At 41.0% G+C, this 27,789-nt stretch overlaps 1 protein-coding gene across 6 annotated transcripts in view; it reads left to right on the plus strand.

Moving 5' to 3' along the window:
• Positions 1 to 2,140: 2,140 nt before the first annotated feature.
• The window catches only part of LOC111931297 (uncharacterized), a 197,953-nt gene continuing 172,304 nt past the window's right edge, over positions 2,141 to 27,789 (plus strand). For 3 of the 6 annotated variants that reach the window (XR_015289651.1, XR_015289653.1, XR_002865377.2), the window contains exons 1-3: positions 2,330 to 2,472; positions 3,304 to 3,460; positions 26,133 to 26,196. Coding sequence is in view for 1 of the 6 variants with exons in the window: in XM_086899062.1 (XP_086755188.1) it covers positions 2,160 to 2,235; positions 2,328 to 2,472; positions 26,133 to 26,196 (285 nt within the window). In the remaining 5 variants the exon portion in view is untranslated. Of the gene's footprint in view, positions 2,236 to 2,327; positions 2,473 to 3,303; positions 3,461 to 26,132; positions 26,197 to 27,789 lie in introns of those variants that run through there. The other 3 variants (XR_015289652.1, XR_015289658.1, XM_086899062.1) reach the window with 3 other exon arrangements.

Below are 27,789 nucleotides of genomic sequence, written 5' to 3' on the forward strand. Positions count from 1 at the left end.
GTTCAGAAAAAGAACATTTCCCTCCTTGCTTTCTGTTTTGTTTGAAAGACTGCACAGGGACATTTACTAACTCTATTTTAGAAGGATATGTCAAATCTCCTACCAGGACCCTGCACAGACTTTTTCAGTATCAATTCAGTCTCCATTGCCAAGCTTTTAAACAAAAACAAACCAAGATAATGTCAATAAATCATCTTCCCTCCTTTCCAGCACAGCACCAGTGGAAGACTGTGGTAAGTTATCACGTTTTTAACTATGAACCTGTCTGGCTCTTTGTCATTTATCTTGTGTCTCCCACTCTGGTCTGCTCAAGGCTGAACATTAGCAAATGATGAATGCAGGACTGTCTCTCCTGGTTTGTACTGGCATTATTAACCCATATTCTCCTGAATATTTCATACCACATACATTAATCATGAGTTGCTGGAGTCATGGCAATTGACTCTCAGGTTAGTTGCTCTGTGTTCGAGGGCAGGACAGAAATGTTTGCTATAGGGTAATCCCTGTTTTGCATTCTCAAGGATTTTCTTTAAACCTGCAATGCTGATCATTGTAAAGCAAATTGGCTGATGTAAATTGGCCATTCCACATGTATTTACGCCAGTATCTGTCCTAATGATGTTTTTGTCAGGTGGCTTTAGTATCATATTTTGATTTATTGTGAGTCTAAGAATGCCAAGGATCAATTGTCATGTAACAACTCTGTGGCTGTAACATATAGTCATTTTTCTGTTCATTCAATAATGATCCATCGACTATTGTCCTCTTTTCCTTTCTTCCTTATATATATATTATATTCTCTCTGTATTTTTTTCCAGTTTGTGTTCTTTTTATATTTCACTTTGATTCATTGCCTCAGAAAACAGTTGCTATACAGAGACAGGAGCAATAGAATAAGACAGATCTTTTATTCCCCTCTGGACATTGCTTAGCTTGTATGAGGCAAACCTTTGGAGGCCCAGAGTTCAGGAATTCGGTGGGGAGAATTGGACTGGGAAGGTGTGATGGTTTCTTGTTGTATATGCAGGAGGCAAGGCCTTCAATCTGGAAGTGAGTAAAGAACCATCTCTGTGTCATACTCTGTTTCACTGTCTGTTTAGGTGTACATGCCACAGAGCAATAGATTTATGCCTTTTTCTCCAGGGAACTCCCTCACTGAAGACAGTTCATAGTGAGTGTCAACACTACATATATATATAGGCCTGGGTTTTTCTGGGAAACTGAGGCATCTCCCTGCTGATCTGACCATGAAGCAGTCTTCATTTTCAGATTGCCATACATGTGTGGTGGTAAATAAACAGATCCCCAAACAAACAGCTGGCACAAATTTCAGGATGCTTGGTTTGAGAACTACAATCTGCATTTTGTTATGTTTTTTTGTTTTGTTGTGTTTTTTTTTAAATAAAAGGTGAACACTTTTGACCCACTTTAGCCAAAGAAATTCTCCACAACTTGTCCTATTTCATCTGTGGCTTCTGTTCCAATGGTCCCTATCACAACTGTCTTCAACCTGCAGAACTGTTCAATTCTGTGCTCCTGAAAGATAGTTTTTAGATGCTCTGGTAGTAACTAAGGGAAAGATCATAAACCTCTGCCTTTAGCACCAATATAAGTAGATGAGACAAAACTGGGAAACCTGATTTCTGAGAAATGAAAAGATGCTGCCGCAGCCATAGGCTCCTTCGTCTTGCAGCAGAGGTGGCTGCACTTCTATCATCAAGGAAATACAACCATAAATGGATGATGTTGCCTGTGGCTGTTTGAAAATGTACAAAATTATAACAAAGAGATTATCTCCAGGAGAGCTCAGGGTCATGGCTGGAAGAGCTGTGTTTTTCTGCAGAACATCTGCAGATCCCCCTGCAGTGATGATTACCTAGCTATGTGTCACGTAATGAGGGGCTAAATATGGCTGAGACTATGGGCTCTGTAGGGAGATGGTTAATGAGGTGCTAATTGGGTAAGGAAAAAAGCAGAAGGAGGAAATGAGTAGGGAGATTAGTGTATCTGATATGGAAGAGCTCTGGAATGGGGAGTTATACAGGGTATTTTTGGCTCCAGCTCATACTCCTTCATTCTCACCGGTGTAGGAATGAATCCTGCCCCTGACTCATCTGGAGGCCTCACTCTCAGCATGAGCACCCTGCTGGTGCCCAGACATGGAGCTCATGCACCATTTCCTCTTGGGGAGCTCAGCTCTGCCAGCCCTGCCCACACGGAGGGAACAGGGAGCAGGTGCTGGCTGAAGGTGTGGCAGGAACTCCTGAGAGCTCCTGAGGAGTTGATTCCGTGCATGAAGTTAACTGCTGGGACTGGCACTCTTACAGATATCCAGAGGTCCCCGTGTCCTCCTGACCCTGGGCTTCAGTGCAGCCTGACACGAAGGGAGGGTAGGGCAGGAACGGTGCAGGGCCAAGGCTGTCAGAGCACAAGCACTTGGAGCTGCAATCATGTGCATAAAAGGCTTCAGAGGTGAGCTAAAACACTTTGTTCCATCTTCCCTATTTTCCAACAGCCAAACGATCATTGATTCTTGTCAATCACAATTTCGGGGAGTACTGGAGACAAGTCTTGGCACTATGGGTGGTTCAGGCCTACATGCAGCTCTGTTTGCTGCCACTTTTCCTCTGCTGTCCAGGGCTGGTGCTGGTTATTACCTATGCTCACTGTAGGAAAAGCCACAGACACTGTTTCTTTCTTCTGACCAAACATGGTCTCTCAAGCTCTAAATCACCCAGTGATCCAGTTATTGTGGGTCCCCCTGGCCATCCCATTGCTTTGTGACAGGTATCATCTCTCTTCCAGCTCTTGATGTGAAACATTCATCTGCTTCTCTGTCTTTGGTACACTAGGGAATTATATACATCTAGAAATAACCCACTCATTTCCTCCCTTCGTCTCTGCCATGTTGTCATTTGATAGTGATCTTTATGAAAACATTTCATTTGAACATCATAAATTTTTATATTAAGACTTTAGAAATTGTGTGCTAGCAGCCTCAGTTTCTCAATATCATTTGATTAACTTTGAAATGTTTAATTTTAAAAAATATAACTGTGGGAAAACCCCTAAAAATTTAGATTTCATTCACAGCACTGATTTAGACTTTTCATGTGCAATAAAACACTTCCTGTGGTTTAGCTCTTTGAAACAGAGTGTGTTATACCCCTGGTTGTTTCAGGGTAGGCAGTAAGATTATGGTAATCAGTGATCATTCTTTGATTGAAGGAGCATGCCAGTACACATGCAAAATGCTAGTGTTCCATATATTCCTGATGCCTATAATTTTTACTTGCCTTTCAGGCTGAATTGCACTGCATTGCTCAAAATACATTTAGATCCTCTGGGTACAGCAGGATTTTCAAGGTCTACAACCACGTGTAGTGAAAGATGTGATAAATGCTGAAGTGGTTTCCTAAGTGAAATGAGGAAAACGAAAATGATACCAGTGCTGATGAAGGTGAGCAGCAAGCCTTAGATTTAAAGAGGGAAAATGACAGTATTATCAGTCAGGTATCATGGCAACCAAGGAGCCTAGATTTTGGTGTCAACTTTCCATTCATATTGTCTCTTTACTTGGCACAACAAGGTACATTTTCCTTCAGAAAATTTAATCACCTCCAGTGGAGGTCATTCAAATGTTTAAGCACCTGGCCTTGCTCAGGAATTTGAGGAATTCAAAGGGCTCATGGATACCTGCATCCACATGGTTGTATAGAGAAAAATAATCAAACCACCTCCACTCCCCCCAAACAACCCACCAGATAAATCTTTGAAATCCAGGCAGAAAAATCACGGTTGTATAAGACACTCTGTTTATTATTGCAACATCTTAGTTTATAGAAAGTTTATGCTCAGTGTTATTCAGTGGCTGGAGTTAAAATACTGTAAATCCAGACCTTCTCTAGAGACAGCACAGGCCCCTTTTTGCACAGTGAGCTGAACCAAGCATAATAGCCAGAGGTCTACCATGAAAACTCATCTTTGAGTGATGCACTTGTCTTGTTGTAGACACACACATTTATATACATATGCTCATGTCTATGTTGCAGTCTGGAATGAGGAAACTGCAGAAGGCTTTAGCAGGATGGATCTAGTCAGGAAAATCTTGTCTTCGAGGCACAGAAATAAGATTGTGATGTAAAATAAATCAATGGCAAAATTAGAATGCAGAAAGTCTGAGATCTGGAATGCTTAATCCTTGACCTGTTGCTCAAAATGATGCCAAGAGCAATCAGGTTACACAGAAATCCTCTTACTGGGGGTAATGTATTACTAAGTTATGAACACATAATGTATTCCTAAGTTATGAACTGCAGGGGATTTATTCAGAGCTGATTTTCTTTGCTGTCTGAGGTAGGGCTGGAGAACAACACCTGCAAGATATAAATGTAAGAAAATGGTTGATGCAGGTGAGGGTAGGTCATCTTCCTAGCACTGTTTCCTTCAAATCATGAAGGCATGCAGTTTTTTTTATCAAATAAGTATCAGTAACAGACCACACTATGACAAGAAGTGTTCTTCGGCAATCTAATGCTATATAAAATGAGGCTGTGATACTGTGCTCCTGCTTTTATGCAAAGCTTTTAAGCTTAACTGTATGGCCTAAACACAACCTTCACTCTTTCATTTCTGTCTTGAATTTAAATCAGATTGGAAAGCCTCAGCATTTTATTCAGTTTCTTGCTTGCTTTTAAAACCACATAGAGGGTGGATTAAACGCTATTTAAAAACAAAACAAAACCTAAGCAAAACAAAACATGTTTGATGTGTTGTTATTCAGAAAGTCACATCAGGGTTTAAAACCTTGTTGATACTGGACATATTACTAGTCCAGTGGGAATCAACCAAATTTCTCACCCTGACACTAAAATTCACTGAATATGAGAGTTACCAAATATCATTCAACCATGCTGGGCTCTTTGTTTTTTCAGCAAGGTAGAGGCCTAGGACAGGACTTCAGAGCTAATTGCATGTCACTGTGTTATATGGAAGATCTCCAAAAGCCAAGCTCTGATGAGCAAAGCTGTAGGACACTTGGAGCAGTGGCTCTTTTAAGATTACTGCAGTGTGGTTATCTGTGTCTGGGCCTTGGAAATGCTCATCACAGCATCATCTTCTCTTTCCAAAGCCCCTCAGGGTTATAGTCATGGGGTGCAGGATTCAAGCTCCAGTTCAAGCAGAGTGGTTTTGCTGCTGCTGAATTTCAGTGTCAGGGACCTGTGTGTAACCTGTGCTCAGCTGATCCTTGGTTTGGAAGTCACCCAACATCATGACATCTCCAGCACAGTGCTTCAGGTGCCTCTGAGTCTGGTTCTGGGAATGCTTATATGTACTTTATTGTGGAAAGCTATGCTTTGTATTTAATCCTCCTAAACATGCATCTGCACAGTACGATCTGAGACTTTAAAGATGGTTTGTGGTCCAAGGGCAGGAGGGTAAAAGCTGGAGGAGCTTGTTTATGCTGAGTATGTGACAGAAAGGGCTGTGCTGGGAATGAAGCTGTTTGGGAAGGAGAGAGGCATTATTGACATGAGTGGTTGCAGACAAAATGAACCCAGGGCTATTTTAATTAGTGCAGAGTGTCTCAGAACCTTGCATCTGTTGAAGTGCCTCTTCTTGTCCACAGCTGCAGTTCGGAGTGGGGTGTGTTTAGGGAAGAGAAAATTGGGAGCTTTGCTGGTTTGTCTTCCACATGAGGGAAACACAAACCTACTATTCATCAGCATTTTGAAGTCCCCTTAGGGCTGCTACAGAGACACAAACAGGATTTGTGGAGATCAGCAGACTTTGGTCCTTTTGGTCCCATAGAGACTGTGTGAATCTGGCCCCTGAGTGTTATATCCTTCCAGGAAGAAGTTATCCCTTAGTCTGCATTTGACTTTTTGTACTCATCTTTATACCAGGTTCTTTTGTTATAAAATAAGTTTATTGCTAGAAGTTATATGAAGGTCAGTAAACACCTTTATACATTAAACGTAATTACCTCAAAGTCAAAAGTAAGAAAAAACACTCTGCCTCCTATAAATGTGTTGAAAATTGCGCTAAAAGTTGGAATTAAACAGGGAGTCTTGCACAACAAAATGTCATGTAAATTTGCTGTTTCACATGCACATTTTCTCTCCAGAATCTGAAGGCAAAGTGCCTCTTCTCCCTGCCATCTCCTCACTTCAAAACCCTCCCCAAACTGCAGTCTATTCAATGCCACAACACTTCCTATGGGGAATAGTCAGCTCCATGCCTCAGTGAAACAAATTAAGAGCAGAGGAGACTCCTTGCAGGTATGAGAAATGTTGAGCTGAAATAATGTAACAGAAGACATTATGGAAGTAATTCTGCATCTCCCATTTTTTTGGCTGGTAGAAAGCTGGCAGCTGCCAGACATAGAAAATGATTTTCTAATGTGATTGCTCTGAACCACCCTGCAGTTAAGAGGACTTCTTTATTTTATTATTTATTTTTCCAAACAGAGGCACTTTGCTACACTGGAAGATAAGAATTATAGGAAAGTCTCTGAGTTTGTCTGGAGTGGTTGCTTTCTCTTGTGACTAATATTGACTGCATTAGTGAGGGATCATGTTTATGCAGTTCAGGAAATCAGGCTGTGTCTGTTGGTGAGGGAGATGGGGGATGGATACTCCTTAGTTAATTGACTGTGCTATAGCCTTCACAGACTTGTAAACAGGGAATGAAGGAGTGTGTCAGAAAGCCTCTGCATTTCTTGCAGGGAATTTAGCAGGGGTTTTAGTAGAAATTTATGCCATCAACTGCATTTTTCCTTTGAGCTCTTAAGAATCTTATACCAGAATTATTATACTGTGCTGTTACTACTACTGCTGGCACATGGTAATTTCTAGGATATCTACTCATGGATGACAACCTTAACATGCCAGATGCTGTACAACCACCAGCCATCAGTAGATAGGTTTATAATAAATATAATCCTAACAGATCAGAAAATATAACCTGAAGGGTTTTAAGCCAGGACCTTCCACCCTGAAACAGAAGTCTGACTCAGCACAAGAATTGACTGGTCAAAAAGGAGCTGAAGGCAGGCGATGCAGAGCGGGTTGTGCAGCTGAAGGAATGGCTGCTAAGCTGCAGGTGCATCCATCCCCCACAGGGATGTGTCAAACTCCATCACACTGGTGGAAATCGAATCATGTCAGCTCGAAGATAAGGAGGTTGGTGTGCCTATTGCTGTCTCTATCCAGCTTCAGTTTCCATTTTGACTTCAGTCTTGCTGTCTGCATTAAGTAGAAGGCTGTAATTTATCTCCCTTGTGACTAGAAATTCACCTGCAGAGTTGTTCTCACACTTGTTCTCCATCTTCTTTTCATTTTCCTTCTATTACTGCAGGCCTCCTTCCTTCATCCCACCCTGATGCATCCCATGATTGCTGTTGAAGGAAGCCGAATTAATGTGACATTGCATAGATGGGCTCTGAGAGCTACTTCCAACACTTGCCTCAGTGTATGTTTCCCCTGCTTGGGACAGTCCTCTCCCTTTCTTCCTCCTCCTGTGGGGAGAGGCCAGGGAGACTGCAGCAAACAGAAGGGGGTTTTGAGCTGTAGTGGTTTTAAAACTCTTGGCATGTCCAACCAGCAGTGACTGCATGTATGTGGTATGGTGTGCCATGTGAAAGCCAGTGAAATCCTGCTGAAGTCCTGGAGGTTTCTGTCCTAGAGATCACCTCAAACAGTGATATCCCAGCTCCTGGGGCTGGGTAGCCCTGGAGCCTCCCCTCTTCTCTAACAGCATGTTTGCTGTGCTGGGGTCCCTGTAGGAAAGGTGTGGGGATTTTGCTGCTATCATTATAATCAGGGCTTGATGGGCACTGTCTGTCACTAATGCTAACGCTACAAAGGCTGGTGTTTTAGCTCTGGGTCTATCTATAACCAGGTTGGATGGAAGTAGTTTCTGCTGTCTCTGCAGTCTGACGTCCTCTTTCAGGATGGGTTGAGGATGAGTCAGCCTGTTTCTCTGCTGAATTTCTACGAAGTCTGTAAACTAGCTTGAAAAGGGTTCCCAGATTCAGAGTTTATATAAGCTGAGCAGCATGCACTTTTGGGAAGAATTTCACTTAAGTACAGGTTGCTAATTTCCATGGAAGTATCTGTGAACAAAATCTCCCCTGAGGTCCCTGCTTCTTTGTCAGCAAGCATCAGAAGCTTGTAGCGAAGCCTTGTATTATTAAGATTTCATTACTTATACTAAATACACTCCAGAGCATTTATTAATGTACTGTAAAGCAAAAGGAAAAATTAAAAATAAACTCTGCTTGTCAAAGAAATAAAGTGCCTCTTACACTGCATGATCCTAGCTTTTTTTCTTGATAATTGCCCGTGTTCATTTGCCATTAATTCAGGGCATGAAAGAATTGCAGTAAGGTCTGCAAGATGTTAGAACAGTTTAATGATGCTTTTCTTTAAAGAACAAAGAACAGCACCTTCATTTACTGTAAATGGAGAGCCGAGGACAGGATCCCTCAAGCCTTTACATCAGGATTTCAATGGCATAGCTGATTTCAAGAAAAGATGATAAATGCTTTGTCCACTACACACTTGTCCACCTATTTGAATTAGAAGCACTCCTCAAAAAGTTTAGTGACCTCTCTCCATGCTCAACAGATGTTTTCTCTGATTGGTGAACCTGTTTTTGCTTCTGAAATGGAATCTTCCAAAATTGTAACTTGTAGCTCAACTTTCAGGTTCCTTCTTGGTAAAACATGTCTTCTCTCATTCTGAAAAGAAAGAAACCAGAAGAAAATAAGGATAAGTCAAGCCTAGCTGGAGACCATATTCAGAAATGGCTGTCTGCTTCTCTAACATCTTTAGATTTGAGCCTGTACAGAAACAAGAAATGCATTTTAAATTTAATCAAGCTATTATTGTCTCAAACTGTGGAACAGAACTGCACTTGCATATCTTTCCCTCAGTATCTCTATCTGATAGGAATGTAGGAAGAATTGCCTCCAATCTCATTAATGCACTAAGGCCCATTCAGTTGTATTGTTTTCCCAAAGGAAAATTAGGGAAATTAAAATAAAAAAAGAGTTATTATGGGAATGCTGCCAACACATGCAGATAGAATTCAAGGAAAAAGCATCATTCCTACATAGTAGCTGTCGGAGTTTTTTTTCTTTTATTCAAAACAGACTTGCTTCTCATTTCTGTACTCCAGGGAAAGAGACATTTGCAACTAACAATGTTTGCAAGTAGAAGAATAATTAGGAAGAACAACAGCATATATGTCAGAACTAGTATTACATTTTAAGCTTTTTCTCTGTGGTTTTGTTTTTTTGTCCTGACCTAACGGGATGTGTTTCTCAGATGTAAATGATATGATGGAGCAGTTGCTTTCCAGAAGATGTTTGCATGCTAAAATGCTGCTCCACTGATTGACTTTAAACCATTAAGGAAAATAATAACTTATCCTATTCATAAAGATAAGCCTGAATGAAAATCTGTAATTCAAATACACTGCCAACTCTATTTTTTTTTCTGCCAGCTGAACTTGTGTTGAAAAGAAAATAATGTTTTATCCCGATATCCCTGGTATCACTGGATGAGCTTGGGGAAATCCTCATCTGTAATATGACCTGCACAAGATCATCCTCCATTTTTGAACCCTTTCCAGTACTTTAAATACATGTTTTCATAAACAACATTACCTGTATTTCTTACAGAACAATTTTCATCGGTAGTCATGAAGGTACTTAAATAAGTGGAAAATTTACATGGGAAAACTGATGTGGAGAAGGCATCCCCAGGTGATGCCAAAGCCAGAGACAGAAAATGAGCACATGTCCTAGAGTACACTAACTGGAGACAGCCTTGGTCCAGTAAACTGCCCTGTTGAGGTACAGCTTGATGTCTTTCTGACCAAGGAAAATGTTACTCCCATGCAGGCCCCTTCAGCCTCTCCATAAGGAGTAGGACTGTTATTCCCAGTGGTCTGATATCCCTGAATCGACAGATAAAAAAATGGACAAAAAGATCTTGTGGACAAGAGAAATCTGTCACAGGGCTTCTCACCCTTGCCTTATCTGACTGTCAGAGGAAGAATGCTCTCATGTTTTGGTCCTCAGGGTCTTGGAGTCAGGGCTGAAGATTCCTGTTCGCTAAAGATTCTTGTTTTGACATCTAACCACCCTTCCCTCAGTTTCCCTCTTATTTCCCTCTGACACTTTGCCTTTTGGAGCCTGCTTTAATATAATTTGTCCTAGCAGAAACCTGCTCCATGGTTTTTACACAGTACCTCACATGGTGAGATCCTGAGGCAACTGCAGCTGATAAAAATAATAAAAGCCTTTGAGAAAGGGTAGACAATTTGTTTCCATGCTACCAAAATGTTTCTGGTTAAACCCTGAAATCTTTTTACCTATGGGTATGAATAAGGTTTGGTATTTCTAGTCACAGTTCTCTTGGGAGGAATATGGGCAATAGCTATTGTAAAATACTGGTACCTCAACAACAGAGTAAGTTCAGTTCCTTTCCAGCCTTTTGTATTTAAAAAAAAAATAGAGTTCTGAGAGATTAAGAGAGACTTTTATTTTCCTTCACAGAATTTCTTATGCATTCATTCTATGATCTGACACTCCAGATGGGAACAGAGAGAATAGAAGGTTGGACAATCATATGTGTATGTTTAACACAAAGTAATAGAATTTTAAAATGTTTTCTTTTCTGGTAAATCAAATACATTCATTTTATTTTGTTTTTCTAATTATGTCTGCTAGTTCAGCTGGAGAAAGAGGTCTGCACTGGGTTACAATACAGGCAAAATAAACAGCTTTCCCGCAGTGTGTATCCAAGTACAATACTCCTGCCCCAAAGAGGGAAAGGACTCTAAACCAAGGGAAGAAATATGATTCAGGTCCTGAAGAAATATGAATCAATTAGACCTGATTAAGAAGAAACAGAATTTTCCTTGTGTTGATTTGAATTTGTGACCCAATTAAAACCAGATTAATTTTGGGAAGAATTAAAAAGTTCCCACTGCCACATACCTGGGTGCCACTGGAATGAGGTAATTTGGTTTCCAGGGAATTGGCTTTTTTCTCTGTGTTACAGACCCAAAACTGACCCCAGTCCACACAGGGGGTATTGGGAAGGAAGAAAGCTTGCACATACTATGGTTCAACTATTCACCCTAAGTGATGGCCCAGCTTGCTCACCTCATTGTCTCCAGAAAGGAAAGGTTCTTTTTTTGCCCCATTTGCAAAATATTGTCCTGTTGTTTTTTGTTCAGGAAACATAATCCTAAATTCACCCCTCAGTTGCTGGGATAGGTGCAAGTCAGAACACAGCAAGAAAAGAGCAGCGTAGTCTGTAGGTCGCTCCTGGTGGTTTGTATCCCATTTGAGAAGTAAATTGTTACAGGTACAACTTTCATACAGCAGCCACAGCTGTGTTGTGCACCTTTTCTACCTCATTTAACATGGATGTGAACTCATGGATGAAAACACCTGAACAGCTGCCACTCCCATTCCCAGACCACATGGGGTGAGATGTCTCAAGAGGCAGAGTGTTTCCAGTCTGCTAGGTTGGGAGTTGGGTTGCCATAGCTAGGGAGCTGGCCTTCCACACCACCAGTGTCTTTTTCTTACTGGGAAGGGTGTCTGAGTGATGGTTTTACCTGGGGTGGTGGTGTTGGGGAAGCTGTGAAGGGCAGGAGGGAAGCTCTGGCACTTGTTGCATGTGGACCACCACGTGCCCTGACAGTGGTCCAGGCTTTGTGAGCAGGACACAGTGACTGTTTTGTCCCCAAGGCTTGGATCAGAACAGCTCTGTAGCTGCCTGGCTGATGTCCCACAGCCCTCCTGCAGCACTGAAAGCTGTGTCCCATGGGACTGGAGTGATAGCATTGCAAAACCCAGGAACAGGAGTGGAAAGGACTGATTCTCACTGTAAGTAACTTCCTACAGTGGGACTGCCTTTTGCTCTGGACAAGCAAAGGCTTTCCTTATCAAATTTACCGTCATGTTTCCACAGCCTGTATATAATCTTGCTTCACATGAGTCTTTCTGGAAGAGCTTTATGATTTGCAAAGTTAATTTGTGGCTGGCAATCTAATAGTCTCACATAACTGCAAGCATATTCTTGATTTTCCTGCCTTAGAGTCAGCTTATGACTTTCACTACCTAAAGCAGAGCCAAAATTGTATGTCTTATGCTTTTTTGGGGTTGGATGCTGCTGAGACACGTATTTCCAAACTGATCTAGGTCACATTTTTTTCTTTTCAGACCAAAAAATTTCTTCCCATGTCCTTGCAAGCAGCCAGGAATATAAAACCCAACACACACACACACACAAAAAGGTCTGAAACCAGCGCCACACATTTGCATTATGCCAGTAAATCAAGCAGGCTGAAGCCATTTGTCAAAAAGATATTTGCTAGAATCAAATTCACTTTGTGTGCAGGGAATGGTTGGGAGTTTAGTACTTGCTAAATGATTAATCAACCCATGATTTTTTTTTAAATACAATGCAAAAACAACAAGTACAAAACGAGGCTTTCAGCTAATGTGGCTTGAGCATTTGAAGAGCATTTAATTATGTCATCCTTTGATCAACACATGCAGCCTTTAAATATAGGCAGAGAAAAAGAGTTTAGGTGGGGTGGTTAATAACCTCATCTACTGATACACAATATTAAAAGAGGAAAAACCATACTATTTTCTGCTTTTTTTGGTCATTTCTCTGTCTCTTAAATCCCTTAATGGTTCCAAGTAATTTTTGTGGGCTTGGAAAGCTGTGAGAAAGGCAAAAATGGGTGCAGTTTTGGTCTCTGTCAGAGCCACTAACACCTACCATCCTGCTGAGTGTCAGAAGCAGCCTCTGGGAGGCCTGGTAGAGAGCATTTGGTATAAACCATATCTTCCTTCTGGGAAGCTTAGGGTGTTTCACGTCCCCCCTGGGTTATCCAGTCTGTCTAAAGGTACAGTTTCCACAGAGCAAACTGGATCACTGGGAAGCTCAGTGTTATTTCTAGTTTCAAAGTACTGCTCCCAAGACAGACCCTCCTCTCAAAACAACAGTTATTCTTTAAGAAAACAGCAGGGAATCCATCTTTATAGCAACCATGGAGAACCCATCTGCACCTATCTTTCTAGGTAAACAACATCTCCTGGTGCAGGCTAATACCAATTTGAGGCACAATTATGAGTAAGGTGATACTTGCATTTATCCTTTTTGTCAGATTTGAAGTAGATCTGTACATTCTCCCAGGTTTGTGGAGCTAGGGGATGAGTCCTTGCAGGAGTGCCGTTTGTTACCCCCACCAATGATGCAGTAGGTGAGGTGCTTGTTAAACATACGGGCCTTGTCAGTATCCCAATAATTCTGCATCCCATTAGTCTTGCTTCTCACAGGATCTCTTTGCTTACCTTACATGTCACATCCAGTGCTCTGACAGAATTGACAATGAGAAGATTGCAACACTTTAAATTCAGTCCATAAGTATTTGGAGGCTGGAAGCTGACAATGTTACAGGTAAGATTCATGGTTTTTTAGAAAGTGCCCACCTGAGAAAAGAAAATGGTTGTATCTCACCTTGTCATCAGTTGGAACAGAATGCCTCTGCTGTTATGCGAAAGATGTCATGTCTAAGACTTACAACATGTGGTCTGATTGTATTTTCTGCTCTTTTTTTTTTAGTTTCAAGAGACTTTTCAATCTGAACCTACTTTCTAGGGTTGCAGGCAAAACTTACATTATTACTCTTTATGGACAGTTCACAGGTGGTGTTGAATATGGCTCAAAATCTTTCATTATTTAAGAACACAGAACAGGGAGGTTCCCATGGGAACCTGGGTGGCATCTGAAACAGCCTAATATTTCAATATTTGCCATTTTTATGGTACTAAGTTCGCAGAGAACATTATAAACACTTGCTATAGCCAGAGTCAATTCAGGACTTAGATGAAAAAATTCCTATGTCCATTTTATAGGAAGATAAAGTGAGTTTGAAAGAGGTTAAATAATCTGCCCAGAGCTTGAGAATAAATCAAGGGCAGAACCTGAGAGGAGGCCCGGGGGTGCTGACACCTATTCTCAAAAGACAAACATGCATTAAAAATAAGGAGCAGTAAATCAGGCAGTGCTTCCTAGTTCTCTTGATTAAGGAAACGATTTGTACAAGCCATCTTCTAGGAATTTATGGCTGATTCCTGCTTCCCCTAATGTGTATGGAAAAGCGAGTTCCACTCTTAGTTGCAATTAAATGGCATGAAACATCAAAAAGTCAGAGAGAATGCTTGATTTGATAAAAACCCCATGACTTCTTGGTATAATTAAGAATGTCATGAGGAGTATTCACTTGTGTATTGATTTTATTTTTTTAATTTTCAGAAGTATATTTTCATAAGCCCTTTGAGCTGCTCAGCATGCTGCGATTTTTGTTAATTTCCTCTTTACCAGGTTTATCAGCCTTAATTATAGCTGAAAGCGATCTTTGTCTCAAGAAGATGAAAACCCTTTGTGAAAATGCACTGATGCAGTTTGTTTCCAAACCCAGATATATTTCCTAATTAGTTCCTTGTTGTAATAGGTTGCATAATTAATGAAAACACAGGGAAATATTCAAAGTATTCATCTTCTTTGAACAAATGTATATAAAAAGGAGAAAACTAAACTATTACTTTAATTAACCTGCTTTGAAAAGTACTGTCAATATCAAGCTGAGTGTTAGCCCTTTTGGGCTGTGTGATATTTTATATCTTACCTAGCTGTTAATCTGTTTAGCCTAAAGACCTGACACCTCCCTGTTATTTCATGAAGGCAAGCAGGGTCAGGCTTAATTAACAATGTACTTGGGTGGGAAATCTTCATGGGAAATCCCACATTTCTGTTTGTTCTGATACTTCTGAGATGTTTCATGACTGGCTGCAATGACATGGGCCTATGCCAACAGTGATCCACAGGCTCCAATGACACCTTTCCACTCTTCCCTTGCAGCTGCCCTGGGTGCTGCTGCACTAGCTCAGCAATCTGGCAAGAAACTGGCAGTGGAGAAACTAAGAAATAAGTACGTCACTTGCACGTGTCCGTGCCCTCATGGCAGTGACTTTGCAGTGATGGGGCTGGTCTCTTGCCATGTCACCCCTGGGACCACCTCTGCTGATCCTGGGCCACCCTCCAGGTAGAAGGATGGCATCCACTGTTTGTTCCCTGAGACTGATTGATGTTCTGTGGCACTGTGGGACAGAACAGAGATGTGTGCAGATGTGCTGGTGGGATGACTGATCTTTTCTTTGTCAAGCTTCAACTCAGTTCCAAGGTCTCCCCTTGTTTGATGTCTTTCTTGGATGACATTGTTCCATTTCTCTCCATTTTTTCATATCTGCTGAGGCAATATTCCTGTACTTCAAGATTTGCTGCTGTCCGTGGAACACATATTGTTTCAGGAGACAGATTGAGACTGTGGTTAAAGCAAGCTTGGGGCTTTCAACCCTTTGGTCTGCTAGGGATATGCTTGAACTGAAGACCCCCCCCACCTCATTTTTAAGTTAGTCCCTTTTCCAGCACGTGCTCTAAAAACATCAGCCTACTTCTCAGGGTTCCTTCAAGGCACTGCTGTTTGCTATTGCAAAATGTCACAAGAATGATAAAAACAATGTCCAGCAAAAGCAGCTGAGTGACTTTAGGAGCTAAAACACAGCAGCTGGAGACTCCTTCCTCCCTTTTGCAGCAAGGACAAACTTCTCACTACTCAAGGGGGCAGCCAGGCAGGTCCTTGGGAGAGGGGTGCTGTTGCCCCAGGTTGAGGGAGATCCTGAAGCTTCTTCGAGATCCAGCAAGGTGAAGCCCTTGGCACCCCACAGTGTGCAAACATACTGGAAGTATCATGAGCTTTTCTTGGATGTGGTGTAGGGGATCTCCAGGGAAAAGAGAACATCTGCGACTCCCTGCTCTTGATTCTTTCACCTCCAGTGGTCAGAGCTGACATTTGATTTAATGCCATACCTTTGTACTGCCTCTATTACATTTATATCGCTGAGGCACCGTTCGTGGGACAACGGCTACACACGTTAGCCAAGGTCTGCGAGTGACAGATAAATCTGTTCTGCTTTCAGATAATGTAGCACCCCTTGGCTTTGCGCAAATGAGAAAAGGGAAAGGAATAGCACTGCATATTTTGTCCTGACCTGTTCTATAAAGCAGGCCTGCTGTCTGCCACACAAACATAAAGGACATTTAAAACAAAATAGAAGGGAAAATCTAGCCAGCAGCCTCCTTCCTTCCTCCATTACACAAGACTTTTCCCTTCTCCAAAAACCAGGACACAATTTCTTGACTGGTGACTAAATAGAGGAAGACTTGATAAGAAGTGACTTAATGGTAGTCAACTTACTTGGAAGGTTTCGTATTGTAAGAATTTATGAACAGTGGAAGGGAAATGAATGCATGGTTGCATTTAGATTCTGAATTCCCCATTGCTATGCTGACATTAAATTTTCAGGATGTTCTTGCGTACATAAAACACAACAGCTGTCCTATGGGAGGTATAATTACAATTAAAAAAAAGGAAAGAAAATAAGCTGTGAGCATACAATCAGCTCTTCAGGGAGGGAGCCAATATCTCAGGCAAATTACAGAATCAAAGCTGCCTGAAATCTTTTAAGGCACATCTCAGCAAGAAGTTAGGGAGGAAAGGCCAGAGCAGAAGTTTCCAAAACTAAAATGCTAGGAAGAAAAAGTAGTAGCAGAAGTGGGTATAAATATCCAGAAAGGGAAGAGACGGATCTAATGTTCACCCTCTACTTTGAAAGGGACCAAAGGCTGGAAGCCCAAGCTCCCTTTAGCAGGTGCAGCTAGATTTAAAATGAGCATGAGGAGATGGTTCTTCACAAAATTTGTGGTAGACCTGTATAATTCATATCCTGGGGATTGTCTGGATGCAGACATACACGGGTTCAAAGGAATACTAGAGGAATACTTGGAAAAGGGAAATCTTTGGACTTATTAAACAGACAGGCCACAGGAGTTTTAGAGAAAGCATCATGTATAATTGTGCAGTTTTACTTTTCCCTAGGGACTTGTGTGTTCAGTAGTGTCAGATTGTGTGACCATTCCCATGGTTTTTTGCTAAAGTTGATTGACTTTTAGCACGATATGAATCTGGAATTTGTTTTCATTGCCATTGTGGAGAAAAGAGCAAACACCTGTTCAAATATCAGCCCTTCCCATCTTCCCAATGTTCCCAGTGTTAATAAAATGGCACATACTATATTCATTTGTGAAACTTTTAAAATTTATAGAATCAGATAAAAAAAAACATTTTCCCCCTTTTTTTTTTTTCCTCTTTTGGTAAAATCATTAACTCCTCTGGAAGGTCACCACTTAGATGTGACTAACACAGCACACAATAGATAATGTGCTTTTCCTAGGTGGTAGGACTGGAACAAAGGAGGAGAAGGGCTGCAGGCAAGGCTTCAAGACAGGAGACTGGTATAATGGCTCTCAGTTCTCCATCCTCACATGGGATTAGGGACAAACACCTTGAATTAGCATCTGAAATCCCCAAATTAGGAGCCTGGCAGTGTTCAGATCTCATTTTTGCATCCATCAGAATCCTAAACAGACTTACATACAGACGTAGAAAAAATGACTCAACCCACTTGGCAGCAGCCCAAATTTATCAGGAATTATAGACAGCACACATTAAAGCCCCAGTAAAGGCTACTCTGCTGTCTGAGCAGCATTCACTTGCTTTGAGATTGTCTGATTTATGTCTCTGTTCCTGAGCAGGGATCATCCCCTCTGTGCTGTGGCCACTGTTCTCTAGCCAGCCCTACAGAGGCAGAACAAGACAGCAGGGTGGCTGCATCCTGACCCCTGGAAATCCAAAGAAAAGGAGGTGCTTTGGCCAGTAGATCCCAGAGGTAGTAGGGACTCCTGGGTGGCTCTGCAGACACCAACTTCTGTCCATCCGACTTTGTTATTGTTTTGGGTCCCTTCCTCCTAAAGTCCATGTGTAGCTCCTTAGGTCCCTGGACAGCCATCCTCTGTCTGTTGAAAAGTGAAGTGTCTGGTGAATAGCTACATCTTCAGGGAAAGAACTTTTATAAAGGCAGGATCCAGGCATATCACACAGACTGGCACCAGAGAGGAATTCCACTGGACCTGTTCCTCCCCTCTAGCCTGCTTCTCTCACCTTAAGTTGCAAACTCTTCTCAGCAGAGACCGTGGCTGGACTGTGTGTTTGTAGATTGTCTGACTCAACAGGGCCCTCCCCTTGATGCGTTCTTTCACAGCAAGAAACAATAATAGTGGCATTGTTCTGGTATTTAATAAGATGGTGTCTTCCCATCCTTGTTGCAAGCTCCAGCTGTGTAGAGGATAGGGCCAGGAGAGATGATTAGATTATCTGGTTTAACCACCCATAAAACACAGGACACAGAATTTCATTCTCCATCACAGCACAAATAATAAATAGAATAGTCCAAGACAAACTCTAATATCCGATTTTTAATATCAACTACAATATGCATGTAGAAGGAGACATTAAACAAACCCCTGTGTCTACGAATCTACAACCCCCCTGGCAGTACTTACATATTTCTTATTGCTCACTAGTTTATTTACTGCGAAGGAACAAAGTTAATGCTGAGCTCTGAAGCATTTCTAATGTGAGCCAATTTTGCCCTGCGGTTTCATAATGAGCTCCACCCTTCATCCACCTCTGCTCCCCCTTCTTTCTACTTTCCCTTATTTAATTTAAAAGTAAAGTGAAAATATGCCCCTTCTACAAAGCAAAATTCAGATTAATTTCCTTTAAGTGCTGTTCATGCCCAGGGTAGTAACTTGAAGCCAGCCCTGTGAATCATAGGTTTGATTACTCTGATAGGGCAGGAAAGTGTCTTACTTAAGAGACAGGAATGAAAAAATATGTTAGCAGGATTGGGTTATTTTTTTTTTTTTCCAGGAGGAAGGAGAATGACAGAGCTTTATGGGGAAACTCTATTAAAGTCATCAACTTTCCTTTGCTTAAGGTCAAAAATTGTACAATACCACTGGAATAATATAATTTTAGAACATTTCTCTGCGGCCTTTTTGTTTTTCTTTTTTCTCCTTCTCTTTTTTCTCTTGTCATGTTTATGCCTGGGGGCTTTTTATTTGATCACTGTTCTATTAATGCCCTGAATCAATGAATGAGCAACTATCTACAAAGTAAAACAACAAGTAAAAAGGTGGAGAGCAGTAGAAAATAGATGGACAAACCACATGCTGTGGGGATCCTCACTGACTTACCTGGAGACAGCTTGGCAACGGACACGTGGTGAAATTACTGGGAATACAGTAAGGCATGAGGGGAGATGGCATGTGGAGTTGTGTAGAAAAATAAAATCTGTCCTTCCCTTTTCCCAACATATTTTATAGCTTCAGTGTGTCATTTGCTGCCTGCAGATAATATATGCAAAGTGCTTTACCCTAAGGTTGGGATTTGGTGACAAATGTCATGTTTTGCCAGTCAGGACTGATGAAACCTGGGTGTGATCAGGGCCTGAAAGCAGGCCACCATGGGCACTGTGAGTTATCTGAGCTCGTTAGCTGTAGGAATAATGAGCCAGAGAGAATAAATTCATATGCAAAATAATTAAGTTAGTCACTACCCTTACTACAGTGAGTTTAAAAATTTGTCCCTGGTCTGTCATTCACAGCAGCCCCCTAATTCTTGCGTTCACATTGCTTTTTAGCAATGTCTCCTTCTGTATCTCAGGGAAACTCATTTCACATCCATTTCTCAGCTTTTCAATCTGTAAAATGGGAGGCAATGCTTATCTTGTTGCAGATAAAATTTATAATTAGCACCTTAAAAGCCCTATGGAGGGTCTATGTATGATTTATTTTCAATAAAGAGTAATACAAAATGAGTTAGGGCTTGGTTTGCAATAGACTTCCATTCTAAGCAATTTCATGTGGAATTGTAGCATTCCAAACTAGTAGAAATGGACACTTCACATTCTACATGTGTGATTTGTATTTGCTTAAAAATGAAGTTTCTTTTTAAAAAAGGCAAATTTTAGGGGATTAAGCAGGCTTCCCTTTTGCTAGGTGTTATACAAGCATATGACAGCGTCCTCTTTTTGCTGGAGTTTAGTTTTGAACTTTGATCCCAGCAATTTTAGAAGTGCCTAGATAAGCATTAGTTTAAATACTTTCAATGCCATCATATTCAGGGGAACAACCATGGAGTTCACTTCCCAGTAGCTATATAATCACAGGTTAATTTTTGCTGTTACAGAAAACAGTTTCAGAGTCTCCTTCAGGAGATGAGGGTAGAAAGACTTCAGGACCTTGCCCATAATGTGAAATTTGAAGTGAAAAACAAACTTCCAGCTGACCTGTGCTGATGGAGCTTATGAGTGGTAACCTTTGGGCTTCTGTGTTCGGATGGTCAAATCCATACTTGCATGACCATGGGGCCAGTTTACATGTACTAAAAGTCCCTCAGTCTGTTTCAGGATGCTTCACCTTTTGCTCCATTACAGAGATGGCTTAAAAGTCACAGAAAAGTGCTGTCTTTTCTGTGAGGGGGAACAACAGGAGGAGAAGAATTTCTCTAAACTGAGAGCTTGATTTGCTGCAAGTGAATTTAGTGCTTTGAGTAGTTCTGTGGTAGGTGGCAAGGAATGGAGGAAAAGAAAGGGAAGATTTGGTTCATATATTTTTTAAGCGTTTTAGCTGTAGAACAAACACTTGCAGAGCCTGAATGAGGGGAAAAACCCACACAACTTGTTAATAGAGAAAAACACTCAATTTCTTTCAAATCACATGCATACGATGTAGTACTTTCCACTACAGCTTCAGGATTAGCATCAATTACGACATGACCAAGGCAGTACAATCAAGTCATTTAGGACTGTATCCTCAGGGGTACTCAGACCTGTGTGGTTCAACTTCTGATCTTTACCTTTCCTCTCAGTATTCTCTTTGGTTTTAAAGCTGTTTTCTTTTTTTGATATTGAATTCAACAACACAAAAGTGTAACACTTTTACACTTTCCTTTAAGAGGAACCACTGGCTCTGCAGCCTTGGACCAGTGGGTGCTGTGGGCTGCCCCCACTCACATGAGCACTCCAAGTAATTTTCTATAAAATAAAATCACCGCAGTGAAAAGAATTGTCATATAACAGACATTGTTGTCCAAATCAATTGAATGATGAGGTCTGTGAGTGTTAGACTAACACATAGCCAGGGCCCAGAACTGAAGCTGCTGAGTGCTCATGCCTGGCACCTGGGATCCTGGGTGTTGACACCAGCTTGCTTAACTGAAAAGAGGAACTTTTCTAGGCTGGGTTTCATTAAGTCCTGCTCTTCCACGGGGACAGATTATACACTTTTTCTGGGAATAAAATGAATGCAAGACACTACTTTCAAGGCTACAATGCTCTCACTTTTTCATGGGGAGAAAGAGACAAAAGTGATTAAAAATGGGACAAAAATGATAAAAGTTTAATTTGGGGTAGAAAAGAGAGATAAACCTTTTTAGCTACAGGAGGTTACATTTTAGTGGGTTGAAGGCTACCTCCATCAACTGTCAGGAAGAGTTTCTGGGTTTAGATATTAGTGGAGAGAGAAGGTTATCTGTGCGGTACCAGGTCTTAAATTCTTGACAAGCTCCCTTGCCTTTCCCCTTTGCTCTTTCCCCAGCAGCACACTGCGAGATGCTCTTCTCCCACCTCTCTCTCAGAGTGCTAATCCCTGCCTGCCTTCAACACCCTTAACTCAATGCAATCTCAACCTTTGGAAATTGCATTCTTAGAAAGAACAGACGGGAAACTCGGGGACGACAGTCTCCCAGAGTCCCCTGTCAAGGTCTGTGCAAAGTCCTTGTAGCTCCTTCTTTAAATAGATGCTGGCAAATTACAGCAGTGTCATTTGGTCTTCTGCTTAACAGGCTGCGTTCACCGTTTCTTACTGTCAGCTCTGTTTTCCCAGGGTTTGTCAGTTGTCAAATATCTGCCAAAAGGAGCAGATGAAATCTCAGCCCTCAGGGGAGATGTTGCTCCCTCACTTCCCTTGAAATCCTTTCCCCCACTCAATTCTCTTTTTGGCCACTCTTTATTTATAAATCAAATTCAACTGAAATTGGGTTTGAGGAATTGGCCTTCTTCTTTGCTCCGGTTATGAATAAAGCAGAGCACAGGCCTTTCGGTTTTAGATGCCTCTCCTTTTTTTTCTGTCACATAAAAAATGACTCCAAACTGGATTTAAAAGAAAAGGATCACTGATAAATCAGTGCTGGAAAAACAGCAGTAGTTATGGCTCTACTGATAAATGGTAATACACCAGTGGGCTGGAAAGCACATGGTTAAAACACATCAGCTTGCTTGAGCATCATTATTATTTCATAAGATGCTCTGGTTATTGAGACTGAGGTAATTAATAGGCCAGGCAAAGCCTGCAGAGTCAAGCCTGATGGATGGAATATGCAGGATACATCTGAAAGCTCCTTCAGCCCCTAAATCCCTCTCAGGATTAGGGCAATTCCAAGCAGTAACTTTCTGATCTAGTATTTCTATAAATACTGGTTAATAAGATCTTCTGTCCCCCTGGAGGAGAGATTTTGAATCTTTAAATAAATTAAAAGAAGGATATTTAATATCTCAAACTATTCTTGAGCATCAAAATTCATAAGTGCCAGAAAATTAAGTATTGTTAACTTAGATGAATTTGGTCTGGTTTAGCTCATATTCACAGTTTGTTTAAAAACTGTAGAATCTACATTATTTTATTTGGAATCTGATACTCTGTTTTCTGAGGTTAGAGCGAAATATATTATTGTAAATAAAGAGATAGCAAGGATTGAGGACACAGGTTATGACACAATGGTGAGAGAGTTACAGTTAACTGGGATACGGCCTGAAGTACAGTCACTATTTTGACATAATTCTTTGAAAGGGAGAAAATATGGAGGCAAGGTTAGCATTCCTGTGGAGAATGAGTATATAGGAAATGGAAATCATTACATCTGAGGTGGTAGCAAGAATTCAGAAGTCAATATGATTGAGCTTTGGGACATCTGGCACTCTCTCTCTTGGAGAAAAGAGGTTTTGGCACAGGAAATGCACTCATGGACTTGTAAAGGAAGAGAGGATTGCAGTGCCAAGCAGGCAGCTAGTGACACACATGGTGCCCAAAAGAGGGAGGGAAGGGAGAGGGAAGGGAGCAGGCAGCAGGGAGTTACTCTGACCTTGAAGACATGGAAAGCATTAGGGAAAAACTGAAGGAAAGAATAATTAAAAGATGTCGAGATAAATGTGGAAATATTACAGAATGGTAACAGGGTTTACTGGAGGTGAATGTTGCAGAGTAGTGGGATCTATCTGTCCAGTCTGCTTTGGTTCTAAACCAGAGAAATTCAGTGGAACTAATCTACCTAAATTGCAGGAAATTTCTATGTTCAAGACAGTGTGGGACATGAGAAGGTAAGCCAGAGGGGATGAATAGGTGAGTTACAGGTGGATTTATCTGATGAGACAAATTGTGCTGGAAGTGGAGCTAATTGAGTTGGACTGAAGTTTTTTAAAGGATCATTCTGGGGACTGAACACGTTTGATATTTTCCATAATGACCTTGGCATGAAGAGCGGGTCTTTGCTGGTGAAACACAGATGAAAAGCTTTGCCAGTGTGGAGAAAGCCTGAATTGGTACTTTGGAACAATCAGACTAGAATAATATAATGGGATGAAATGTAATTGCCCAGATTTCCAGGTCATGTGTATAGGGACGAATGAAAGGTATTTCTTCTTTGGATGGACCCATTGGGGAGGACACCAGCTGGAAATGAGAGGGAAAGAGAAAGGCCTGGCTGTCATAATTGCAGGATGTCTGCAAGCCAGCAATGAGATGTGCCTATAAAAATGCAAATACAATTCTACCAGGCAAGATTTTCCCAAAACCTTTTCCAATTTTTTTTTTTTTGAGACAATTAGCAGACAACCCAATGAGACCCTTATGTAGAGCATCCCAGGTTCTAAGGAGGAGAGAAGAACTCAAACAGATGAGGTCTGCACAGGTGACCACAACAACACAGTCTGTTTTACAAAATGAAAAGGAAGATTCTTGTGGTCTTAGCCTCAGAAAGTGAAAGATGTAAGATGTGACTCGCTGCAGTTGTGATTTAAAAATATTCCACTCACATGAGCACTCCAAGTAATTTTCTATAAAATAAAATCACCACAGTGAAAAGAATTGTCATATAACAGACATTGTTGTCCAAATCAATTGAATGATGAGGTCTGTGAGTGTTAGACCAACACATAGCCAGTGCCCAGAACTGAATTGTGAGGAAAATGCTAATGAACATGGGAGGTAACTGCTGTCTTCCCTTCAGGTAACTCAATCACAGTGATGAGAATAACCCCTTGGTTGTTTCTGTTAAAAATGCAGCAGAATAAAGTAGCTGTGTATATAGTTTGAGATTTGTGGAGGAGATGCTTGCTGGGATTCTGGATCTATCTCTTCTCCCAGGAGTCTGACTCTTGGAAAAATTTCAAAACAAGACAGTAAAAAGCTTACTAGAATCAATACGTTCTTGGCCTCAGAGGACTGTGTTCAATCTCTGGTTAAATATTATAAAAAAGTATGTCTGCTCCTTTTTAAATGCATAAATCACAACCTAACCACAATTCTGGAACTGCAGCTGATGCCACCACTTATTGGGGAAGTCACATACAATTTTCAAGTCAGATCTAGCAAATCATAACTCCAAACCAGATCTAATTCCTCGCTTGTTCCCGGGCCTGTCTGTGAGGCAACCAGGTGTCCAGGTTCTCATTGGCCACTGCCAATGTGCCAGCAAACTCTGTCTCCTGGGAAGGTGAATTGGAGTGGGAGACAGATTTAATCCCTGGTATTTTGTGGGTCTCCCACAATTTTGTCCCACGGTAATTCCCAAACCAATACAAAGCAAAAAGAAAATAAAGTTCCCCCAACTGAAATGGATTACTTGGGCCCAAAGAGTGCCATAAGCAGTACCTTCCTGTACATAAGCATATGAAAAAAGAGATTATGACTGTGCTGCTATTAATGTGAATGATTTGGTAGAGGTAGGAAGAGCTAATTGAAATGAATGTTCTGTTTAAACCAGAGGAAACTTCTTACCACTGCCTGGTTTCACACTTAATGATATATTTTCTTTCAAAAGAAAATTGGTGCAAACCAAGTAGATTTTTAATGTGTTCAGAATCTTTTTCCATGAAAAGAAATACCTTGTCCTGTACCCAAACCTTGACATCACTGTAGAAATACTAATGTGTCTTTGTGTATCCCCAGGGACAAATCCTTATCCGATTCCCCCAAGGACACTCAGCTATGGACTATCAAAAGTGTTTTTGTTAACCTTTCAAAGTGTATAAGAGAAAATTAATGAAAAAAATCTAAATTTGTTTCCACTCAGAGAACATCTTCCATCTCCACTCTGTTCTTACACACAGGATTTTACGCCTCCTGCAGAAATTGGTTTCAGGTCTATCTTGTATCTCATGCTGGGGTCCTGGTAAAGGGCAAAGTATTGGAACCCAAGATTTCCTTTCAAGTAATTTAATCACTCCAAATCATGTGAGGGAACAAGGACCCAAAGAGGAATCCATCAAACCCTTAGTCTCAGTCTCTGCTATTATAAATCTATCCTCTTATTCTGCTTTCCCATCTTTCTTATGGATGAGTGCACTAGACTGCAAGGATTTTTTTCCCCTAACAACACATTTATTACTTAAAGTTAATTCATGTTCTCCTCCTCCTTACTTTTACTGTTTGGCATTACTTTTTAAACTAAGCTCCTACCTTACTCATCCTGGATCTATTTACAGTAGCAGAGACACAGCCAGCATGACTTTAGGTGCAATATTTTCAGTGCATCCCAGTGCAAGGATGTTTATGATGTCCCCATTTAATACTTCAGCTCTCCTACTGTCCTTCCTAGTCACTTCATTTCCATTTTTTTTCTACCCAGTCTTACTCCTTGAAACACTTCCATGTTTTGCAATGCTGGATATATGTACGCATACATACATACATATATATATATATATATATACATATGTAAACCCAGCTCAGTTACAAAAGTGAGATAGACCATTTAATTTCTTTCTTCAACTTATTTCACATCTTTTTTTCTAGCTGCCTGAGAACTAGCACTGAAGATATATCCTTGACATTTTCGGGTGCTGAACTTTTATCAGAGGTGGGTTTTTTATCTGCTACTATTTACTCCTGAAAGCTTTTTCAATCGTTGTTGGGTGTGCACAGAATAAAGGTATTTTCCAACATAACTAAGAAAGTACAGTACATGATAAATTACCTGTTGGACACCTAAACTGGATGTATAGGTAAAGAGGTACAGATTATAAGCTCCTGGTGCCCCTGAGAGCAGAAGTCTTCTGCACACTACTGGATTGCATCATAGTCATTCAACATGCTTTCATCTACTACCTACTTGTTTCAGTTCCCTTTTAAATTAGTTTATAATGTAGTCTCCCACTCTATTCTTGGGTGTGGTTCTCAGGCACTTCCAGTCTTTGGATTGATGTCTGCATGCTGGAATAATTTTATTGGTGTGGGAGATTTCCCTTGAAGAATCTTGGGCAGACAGACAAAAGGATATGGTGGAAATCAAAGAGGCACAATCCACAGGCATGATTGCTTCCACCAGCTGCAGTGATGGAGGTTCCCCCCCCAGTTCAGTCAGTGTATTCCAACACACATTTGCTGTGATTTTCTCTAGAATCAATCTAAAAAGTCCCAAACAGTGTGTCTTCCTCTAATTGAAATTCTACAGTAATTTCCTTTGCAAGGTTGATGGACAGGGTGAAAAATGGATCAGTCCTCTTTTTAAGTCCCAGAACTAAAGAATAATGGTTCATTTGATTAAATTAATGACTTGCAGGTTTTAAAGAATTAAAAAGTGCTCAAGCTGTGAAATTCACTTCCCTAAGAGAGTAACTGAGTTAAATGCTGTTAGTAGGTCTTAGAAGGGATAGTGTTACTCCCATTAGAAACACACTGTTAAGGTTTACTTGTCGAGAATGTTCAAATCCTTTTTTTTTTTTAATGGTGAAATTCTCTTCTGCTGAGAGCCTGGAAGGGTTATTTTTCCCTCGCGTCTCACCTCCTATGTCATTTACTGGGGGATTTTCTGGTCAAAATCTCACCCATGTTACAAAGTGAACTTTGCATAGGTCTCACTAATGTAGTTCTCATTTGTGGCCTGACCCAACCACTACAAGCAGAGCAGACACGTGGTCATGATACCATAGCAGCAACCCTTGGATTGTTTAAACATCTGGTAAGGGCTGGGCTACTCTCCTAGATAACTCAGCAGCAATTACATCAGTGTCCTGGTAACACAGGCAATAATGGCAGCTCTTGTCACCTTGTTTTGTGTTCACCCTCCAAATACTGAAAGCTGTCCTGATGAGACAAGGTGGGCACCTGTCACACTGGTGTCTGCATGACTCTGGAATCAAACTAGCCAGGGGTTGAATGACAAAATTAAATAGGGATGGGAATGATTGAGACACCCAAAAAAGAACTTTCAATAACAGAACGAAATAACAAAGGAGAGAAGCTACATGTCGTATGGGATAGTCTCAAAAGACCCGAAGGCAGGACAAACACAGTGCTATTTAAGGGACAATCTGAGGGCAGGGGACCAATGAACTGGGAGGATCACAAACATAACCCTATATGTTAAACATAACTAAACAATCATTAACAAGAAGTTGGAATGTAACCTTATATGTAACTATCTTATCTACATATTAACTCCCATGGTCCA

The sequence above is a fragment of the Cyanistes caeruleus genome, chromosome 8 (assembly GCF_971803275.1).
Source record: "Cyanistes caeruleus chromosome 8, bCyaCae1.hap1.1, whole genome shotgun sequence".
Lineage (NCBI taxonomy): Eukaryota > Metazoa > Chordata > Aves > Passeriformes > Paridae > Cyanistes > Cyanistes caeruleus.